Raw genomic sequence first — 9,361 nt, forward strand, 5'->3', positions numbered from 1 at the left:
GCCAAAAACCACTCGAACTAAAATTCGAGTTGCGGGTTGTACACTGCTAAGCTGAATCTTAGAAAAATCATAACTTCCTCATACGAAGTCAGATTTGGGCGTTCTTTTTATGGATGTTCTCGGTTTAACGTATACTACAACTTTGGTTTAGATCGCTAAGGCTAAAAAATCCTCTATCATAAATTCACTATTTACATCTCCAGGTGCCGTGCCGGTTTTGCCGTAAAACTTCGGCGGGCATTGACAAGTGTATGAAAATAAAGACAACAATTACAAGAAAAGTTCCAATATCTAGATTTGCTTGGTGGCATTGACAAGCAAACACATAGGCACACACACCATAGTTACACATAAAAGATCATCATAAAAGCATAATTTTATTTAATAACTTGATTTAGTATATCACTATGCATGAATAAACAATCAAAAAGTAGAATAAAAAGAAAAAATATCGACTCATTAATGGAAAAATCATGGAATAGAAGATTGACATTACATCAAACATAATAAAAGAAAATTAAGAAATCATACTTAAAAATGCATTAAGTTACTTACCTTATGTCGTTCTTAGTCTTCTTAATGTTGATTTTGTAGAAGATGCATCGAGTTACCAACAAACATTTTTCATTGACCGAATCCTAAAACAAATTACATAAATCATAAACTAGGTGTAATTCGTTTCAAAGCAGGGCCGACCCAAGGGCAGGGCGAGCTGGGCCACTACCCAGGGCATCAATGGACATAGGGGCATCAACTTTTGCTTTCTTCTTTTGGGTATGCATTACATTTAGGCCCAAGACATCTATTTCCTGACAAGGGCACGATTTGAGGTTTGAGAAAGCAGAAGCCGAGCGGGGAAAAAAAGAAGCACGCCTTAATTTTCTTGGTGAACGCACCCAACATGCTTAATTCCAAGAGTCGAGAGAATCAGAGAAGACGAGGAGACCTGGAGCTGTATTAAATATCAACGGTAGTTCTGTTTTCTTATTTTAGTTTTTTAGTTCATCTTCTCCCTTAGTCCCTTTACAACTTTACACTATCGAGAAATCCTAGTTCTTCTGATTTATGAGTTCAAATATGATATTACTAGTTTTCTGGTTAACTGAAAGTCCAAAGCGCATGAAGCAGTATTAGACAGCAACAGTTGACTTCAGCGGTTTTCATTAAGTATTGTTAATATTAGTTATTTATTATTATTATTATTATTATTATTATTATTATTATTATTATTATTATTATTGTAGTATTGTTAACATAAGTTTTGCACTAATTTTGATTAAGTATTGTTAATATTGGTTCTGAATTGATTTTGATTTCTGTTAATCTCCATAATTTCATTAGTTTTGAATTCTGATTTTTTGGATTTTGTTAACAATGATTATTGATTCTGATTTCAGGATTTTTTTTTTGAATACTGATTTTGATTTCTAGAACCCTTCTTGCGTTTAGGACACTTGCAGTACGCCATTAGGCATTTTTTTTTCTTCTTCTTCTTGATTTAATTTTAGGCGAGACTTATTGTTTTTTTATAATATTTTTTTTTTGTTGTTTTGCTAGTTTTGTTTTATAAGAAACTACATCAGGTTATCATTTTTTGATATGGTTAATTAACTTTTCATTTATTCATATGTTTTGTTGAAATTTATTGTTTTATTTCCGATTCCACATCAATGCTTTTGTTTTCCTTTAGTTTATAGAAAAATTTATTTTGATTTATTTAGTTATGTTCTCATTTGTCATTAAAAATTGTTGAAAGATATAGAATCTTTATATATATAATCTTATTAAATATCATATTGCTTATGGGATTATAAATTATATAGATAATATATTGATGCAACAAATAAAACTTTTTAACTCTCATTAACGATTTCTAATTTCAGGTTTTAGGTTATGATGAACAGAATGCAAATTTTACTATTATTATAGGATAATTGATGTTTTTGCTTCAAGAATTGCTTTGTAACATTTAGTTTGTACTTTGTATGATTAAGTAATCTAACAAAAAGTTGTTTTAAGTAGCTGCTTTAGAAGATTATGTTATAAAATTTTGGAATTGTATTAACATAGTATAAAAATAGGGCACCGTCTTCTCTATTTGCCCGGGGCATAGAATTCCATTGGACCGGCCCTGTTTCAAAGTAAATTGAGAAATAGTTTTGAAATATTAATGAATTCATAATTCAATCTCTAATCTCTAAATTAAAATGAAACAATAAAATCGATGCCTGATTGTTGGAGGATGAGAACGTAAATGGAAGGCTTACAACGCTACATTCAAAATTTGGCTCAATTGCTGTATTTAGATGATATACATTATTATTAGTATAAGTTTAGATATTAATATATCCTTATTATTAATAGATGGCATTATCTCAGGGTTGCGTGGTTTTTGTCTGAAATTACCTATTTACCCCCTTGAGGTGTTTTTATATTCATTGTTCCGTGATCGGTGCCCTAATCTACGCCTTCTTTCTTGGAGACGAATCGCACCATAATCGGAGACGCACCGTCGAAGCGCAGCTTTCGCTAACGTCGCATCACAGTAAGAATCTTCTATTTTGATATCCATTCGACTCAAAACGCGATTATTTAGATTCCGATTTGATTCAGCTGTTTAGTTTGATTGTGATTTAGATATCATTCGAACCGTTGATTGCGGACCTCCTCCTTGTATGGAGTTGTTATAGATTTTAGGAGACATTGATTTGATTTCGGACTGTTTTCTCTTCTCTGTTAGATCTAGCTCGCATGAATGTGTTATGTTATTCAGTCGAATCTAACTTTTTTGTGAATACACCCAAATCATCATACCTAAGATCACGTTAAATTGTTAAATACATCACAAGTTACTTTTGGCAAGGTGAACTGAGTATCTACCTTAAACAAGGACGTTAAACCAGCTAATTCTGTTGTCGAACATTCCATTATTTGGCTTAGTCAAGTTATTAGATTCGCATCTATCATAATCGATCGTTGTTCATCATGATCTCAGTTCAGAATATATGTAGCCTAATTTCTCTCTCAACGCCTTACAACGTTCCCAACATAAGCATTCCTCATTTGACTCAACATGTTGATATCAATCCAAAAATACAATCATGATGTTATTCCACTCATAAGATGTTGAATTTTTTTTTCTTTTATGTGTGGATCTAGTTGAAACTAATATTTTACTTATTTGATTGTGTTTTCAAATACAACAATTACATAAATTGCATTCCATTGCCCATAACATTTACAACCATGTTTAAAAAATGCAGTGGCAGAGACAGACACAGGGACAGGAAAGGAGGACCCCAAGGACAAGGAGACAGAGAAAGCCTTGGTCAGCTCATCTTTGAAACTACTGGAGGGATCAGCTTTGCGTATTAACAATTTAATCGATGTTGCCACTGAGGGTGGTATGTACCTCAACCGTATTGATGGGAAGAACAACCCAAACGTGTGTGCTTACAGGATGACCCCTGAGGCTAGTTTTCCGGTTGAAGATGTTCGTGGCTACTACTTGAGCAGGTGGTATGTTCAAAATGGTTTTTTTGTTTGTTTTATGAAGATTTGGTTCTAATAAATATCATTTTAAATACAGCCCTATCACTTTCACCCTAAAACCTAAGGAGTCGATTGATCTTGATCTGGAGCTTCGATTCGATATACCATTTGGTCTCAATGTTATGATCAGTAAGCTCTGCTAACAAATGCAAATATATATCAAATTTTGCTAAAATTTCTCTTTTAACTCCATGTGTTCTCAATTGTTTTCTCAAAAAGTATATGTATGAAAGAATATGCATGATAATCAGTTAGATTTCTCCATTTTTCCTTGGTTCTGCATGTGTTTTTATTTCATTATATATATATATATATATATATATATATATATATATATATTTAAATGTTTAACTGTTTGAGTGATTGTATACTTTTTAACTAATCTAAAAAGTTATTTCTGTTTTTCATGTGCATTCGTTTATATGTAGATTTGTTTTTCCTTGGTTCTGCATGTGATATGTATATATAAACGGATGTAAAACAATATGCATGGCAATTATTAAGGATTTCTTCCAAAAAAAACATTCATATGCTTAACAGTTTGAATGATTGTATGTAGGTACTGAACCAGGACAGTCGAACTTGATAGCTGATGGGATGCTTCTTGAAGCAAATTACAGAAAGAGTGTTAAGATTCATCTGAAAAATGAAACCCCAGGTGATCAAACCATTCTTCCAGGTGAGATCGTGGCAAGATGCGACACTAGTCTCGCATAAATAACCGAGTATTCAGTCTCTTACTTCCACTGAAAACAGCTGTTAATGACATTCTACTTTTTCTTCTTTTTTGTTTCTTTTTTTCCCTACTATGTTGCATTCTATTGCAAGACAATTTTCTACTGGGTATGAAATATGACATATTTTGTCATTTCGTTTAACATGGCAAACATGAGATAAAGATGAGCTAAATTGATTTCTAGTTTATAGTCCAAAATAGAATGATTTAAATACCGGAAATCATAATCATTAGGCTTCTTAGTTAACTCGAATAATTGATCTTCATTTAACCATTTTTCCTTTACATAGACTAACTCAATCTTTATTTGAGTGAGGTGTCAATCCGACTTTCAAGATGAGGAAACTATGATATTTTTTAAAACAATGGAGGCAAAACATTTTGTACAATTAGGTTGGTCTTGGTGTTTATTAAAGAGAGACAAAGAGGGACTGAGGGAGGGAGAGTGAAAAGCGGTGGTTTAGACATATTAATTATTCTGTCACACACACAAGAACCAGAAATTAAATGTCCTATTTTTTATTTCTATTATCTTTCTATCAATTTTAGATTGTGACAAGTATCATTAAATTTAATTTAAATTTGATTGAAATGTTAAATTTGTATACTAATCATCATCTTAAATAGGTATAGGTAAGAAGAAAAATAGGAACAAAACATAGAAGGATTATTAAAAACTAGGTTACAACCCGTGGAAATCACGGGTAAAATATTTATAAAATTTTATTAAACTAATAAGATATAACTCTTGTTTAAATTTTTATATTGATCATTTAAAATTAATATATAAATTTATTTGAATATTTGAAAACATGTTCTATATGTAAAGACATTTAACTAAAATAAACGAAAGATAGTTATTATCATAAATTTGTAAAATAAATAAATAAATAAATAAGTATATATAACATTGAGCTAAAAATAAAATTCTGTTATTGTTTGAGTTAAAATATAAGTACATTTCCTTTTTGGATTTAAAATAAAAGCATATGCTTGTTGTAACTAAAGGATATAAATATATTGTTCTTTTTAATTGAAAGTAAAAATTTGTAGTTTTTTTAGTTACAAACAAAAGTATGTTATTATTTTCAGTTGAAAATAATATATGGTTTATATTTTATTAATCACGTTTGCAATATGTAAAAATAAGTATTTGATTATAATTTTAATTGTTTAAACTTCACCAATACCACTGTTGATTTACTTAACGATGCATTGTCCATTTGAAGCATATACATACTGAGTTAACATAAGAATAAAATATGTTTTTAAAGAACACAAAGAATACTTGGTCCTCAGACCTAAATAAAACCATATTCATAGTTGGTATATTCCTAGTTATTTTAAACATTGCAAGATCCCAATTCACTAATCTCTTCGGTTGCTAAAAAAGCATTCACTTATGATCCCACCACAAACTTTTTTTTCATATAGAACTCTATAATACCTAATAAATAAAATTCTAACAATAAGAAAATTTAATAATAAAAAATTAAACCTTAATCACACTTTTAAAACCAACACCACATGCTTAAGACTTTGATTGTCTAAACCAAAAATATGCTCTGTAGGCGCATTTGAATCCACTACGTCAAACACTACTTAGCAATGATGATTTCCTGAACTTGATAACAGACCAAAGGTTCTGTTTTGAGCACTATCATTCATCCTTTATTTCTAGCGGCAACAAAGTTTCAATCTTTCCTCACCTCCTATCAAAGTAAATCAGTAAAGCATAATTTATTCTCTATTTTTTTAATCTCCAGGTGAGAATACAAAAATATTATCAAACAAAAAGAATAAAACATGATGCGACAAAAATAATATTAGACAAAAAGAATTAATAAAACATGCATGATACCATGGCAGTTGAACAAAAAATGAATGAGTTCAAATATCATAGTCTTCATCTAGACATTTGTGATATATTTAGCTATAATATAACAATCAATAGGAAAAAAAAATCACTATTAAACTAAGTTCAACATAAAAAGAAGAATCACTCATAACCTATTTCCAGTGGTTGCTTAGCAAATATATTTTTAGGTTGTACGATACCCCCAGGATTGATGCAACATAGTAACAAAAGATAGCTTTTTACAGTATGTATAATTTAAGAATATTACTTTAAAATATAAGCTTATTATTATGACATCCTTTGAACAAAATGAGAAACTTCATGTAAGAAAAAACATTACTAATAACAAAATCATGATGCATACCTGATTCTAGAAACAACATGCCACAAAATGCCATCTTACCAGCAACATAGAGAGGTAAGATGACACTATCAGCAACATAGCAATGTAGTATCACACTGTTAACCTTCATTTTAAAGAAGAAAAACATTAAGATTCAGTAAAAAGACATAAATATGGGTATAAAATGAAGAAAGGACTTCGTATGTATATATATATATATATATATATATATATATATATATATATATATATATATATATATATATATATATATATATATATATATATATGACTAATGAAATTAGACAAAATCAAACATTAGATTAGCAAAAACAGAGAATGATGAAGTTATGACAATGGTGGTGTAGGTCGATTTCAAAAAAGCAATATATTTATACATTTACATATACCCAATATGCCGCTTCCTGCTGCCATTAGGGTATCTGGACATATCAGATAGAAACAGATGGTGAGATGGTTAAGGGGTTACATGGTGTGCTAGGGTGTAGTGGTGGTTACGGTATCGAGCCGGTGGTGATTGTTGATTTAGGATTGTAAGATTTAGGGTTTTCGTTGGAGATGATGGAGACGGTGGTATGGAGACCAGCGGTTCAGCTTAACCCACCTGTAGTTTTGTTGGGTTTAATCGAGAATCAATTCAAAATGAAAACCAAAATTGCAAACTATTAAAGAAAACATACCTATCTTCGATGTATCTGCTTCAAATCTTTGAGGAAGCAACATTGGTCGTTGCTTCATCCTGTAAACGAAGAGGCGCGGAAGGGAAGAGAGGGAGACGATCGATGTTTTTTCGATGTGATTTTATTGAATACCATAAAAAGCTGCTATTAATCGGGTATGTATTTCAAACATGGACAACTGTTATGTTTTAATCTAATGACGTGATTTTATTGAATATAGCTGAAATAAAATAGGGGCAAAAAAGGTATTTAACTTTGGAAGAAATGAGTGTGTTTAAAGGGACACGTGGATTATGGTTTCTTTTAAAAGGGAGATAGGGAAATTACATTTCAACCGTTTATTTGAAAAGGTATTGCTTTATTTTATATTTTCTGGAAATCATTAACATATGCGAAAATATTATTATTTTTAAAGAAAACTCCTCTTTTTGAGAATCAAATGTTTACCATGGCCTTTATTACTTTGTCATCTTAAAAGCACCTAAAAAACACCAAATTTTAGGGATCGGTTAAGAGACACCCCATATGACTAAATAAGGAACCCATAATAATTATATAATGATTATCTGCTTTTTTACTTTTTAACAATAATTATTATTTGTTATTTCTAAATAATTATTTTTATTAACTGTTATTTTAAACAATATTTTATAACAAAATATTAACTAACATAATTTTTTTTAACTTATGTACGTATGCTTTACTTTTTGTTTTTTATATTTTAAATAATATTTTATAACAAAATATTAACTAACATAATTTTTTTTAACTTATATACGTATGTTTTACTTTTGGTTTTTTATATTAAAACAATAATAAACACTAATAACTATTTTTATTAACTTTTATTTTAAATAATATTTTATAACAAAATATTAACTAACATTTTTTTTTAACTTTTGAGAAGTACATACTACCGCTTTACTTTTTTTTTTATTTTTTTTTATACTAAAACAATAATAAACACTATTAATAAATATATTTGTAAAGTTTGTTCTAATTAATTTACGTATATACTTATAGACTACGAGTGTTTAATCATTTTTATTAAATTTATAATATAATTATTATATAACTATATAATTATTGTTTGTTATTTCCAAATAATCATTTTTATTAACCTTCTATTTTAAATGATATTATCTAATAATTAAAAATAAATAAATACATAAACACAAAAATGTGAGACAAACTTTGATCATTCAATAATCAACTAATTTAAAAGTTCTTCAAATACAATACATAAATAATATTCTTTAATAATCCTTTATAGTTATAAAATCACGATTACAAGGTTTTAGTTGTCTATAAATTTGCAGACGTGACATAAACATTGTTTCCCATCCAGTTGCACATGGGGCTCTGTGATGGATCCAAAAGGCCGAAATGGTAGGCAACGGACAATCTTCTTTTAATTGTACCATAACATAATGAGGACCATGTATAAGTGAAATTGTAATAATCCGATGGTCCAAAAATTCTTCCGGACCTTTCCAAAGAGGAAAGAAAGTTAAGGAACCACGATTGGTTAAGAAAGTAAGGACCACACCAAACCTGTTAGCAATCAGAATACCTGTTTCAGGCATAAGCATCTAATGTTCCGTTGGTTCACTCGGTCCGACGAAATACAATGAATTCCACAATTCATGGATTCCATCTGTGAAAACCGTAGCATATACATCGAATGCACTCTGTAACTCGTGTACTAGTTGTGCTTTAAAATATTGTGATGTACAACTCTGTTAAGTATAAATTGTTAGAAATTTAGGGTTTGTGGTGGAGATCTGGATACTAACTTGGATCGTGAGAACACTTACCGAACTGATATTTCTATCCTATGCCTGGGTTGCAAGAAATTCAGCCTAGGATAATCCAAGTGGAAACTTACGATACCAGGCACATAAATTGTAAGCCAAATTGCTAGAAAGATTCTGTGAAAGTTTGAAGAAAACGAGAGCTAAATTTCGTGTCCTTCTGAGAAGGAAGAACCGTTTATATAATAAACGAGATTAGAGTTTCATTAGGGTTGGGCTGTCATGAGTTGCTTTTGAAGCAAGTCAGGGTAATTCGGATTTTAATGAGGATTTAGGGTTACCAAAACTAATGAGCTTCGTTAGTTTACCATAATCACCCTCAAGAATCCTAATTTCCCAGCCAGGGGCTCTGTCCCT

At 30.0% G+C, this 9,361-nt stretch overlaps 1 protein-coding gene and 1 long non-coding RNA gene across 4 annotated transcripts; one reads left to right on the forward strand and one right to left on the reverse strand.

Moving 5' to 3' along the window:
• Nucleotides 1-2,386: 2,386 nt before the first annotated feature.
• LOC128132668 (uncharacterized) lies at nt 2,387-4,430 on the forward strand. Of its 2 annotated transcripts, none has more exons than XM_052769464.1 (4): nt 2,387-2,545; nt 3,264-3,519; nt 3,590-3,681; nt 4,112-4,430. In XM_052769464.1, coding segments are annotated over exons 1-4 (507 nt in total). In that variant the 5' UTR covers nt 2,387-2,544; the 3' UTR covers nt 4,270-4,430. The 2 variants fall into 2 exon arrangements, with proteins under 2 accessions (XP_052625424.1, XP_052625425.1); XM_052769465.1 differs by having other exon boundaries at nt 3,264-3,516.
• A 1,123-nt stretch (nt 4,431-5,553) lies between these two features.
• LOC111901397 (uncharacterized) lies at nt 5,554-7,379 on the reverse strand. 2 transcript variants are annotated; one of them, XR_008231259.1, is made up of 4 exons: nt 7,191-7,379; nt 6,900-7,114; nt 6,511-6,613; nt 5,554-6,000 (listed from the first exon to the last, which is right to left on the reverse strand). It is a non-coding gene; the product is annotated as an uncharacterized LOC111901397 (long non-coding RNA). The 2 variants fall into 2 exon arrangements; XR_008231258.1 differs by having other exon boundaries at nt 6,888-7,114.
• Nucleotides 7,380-9,361: the final 1,982 nt, after the last annotated feature.

This window comes from Lactuca sativa, chromosome 3 (genome assembly GCF_002870075.4).
Source record: "Lactuca sativa cultivar Salinas chromosome 3, Lsat_Salinas_v11, whole genome shotgun sequence".
Lineage (NCBI taxonomy): Eukaryota > Viridiplantae > Streptophyta > Magnoliopsida > Asterales > Asteraceae > Lactuca > Lactuca sativa.

Excerpts from the sequence above, each read along its gene's own strand:
- LOC128132668 (XM_052769464.1), top strand. Across the intron at positions 3,520-3,589 it reads GGCTACTACTTGAGCAGGTG|CCCTATCACTTTCACCCTAA; the intron begins GTATGTTCAAAA and ends TTTTAAATACAG. Across the intron at positions 3,682-4,111 it reads TGGTCTCAATGTTATGATCA|GTACTGAACCAGGACAGTCG; the intron begins GTAAGCTCTGCT and ends GATTGTATGTAG.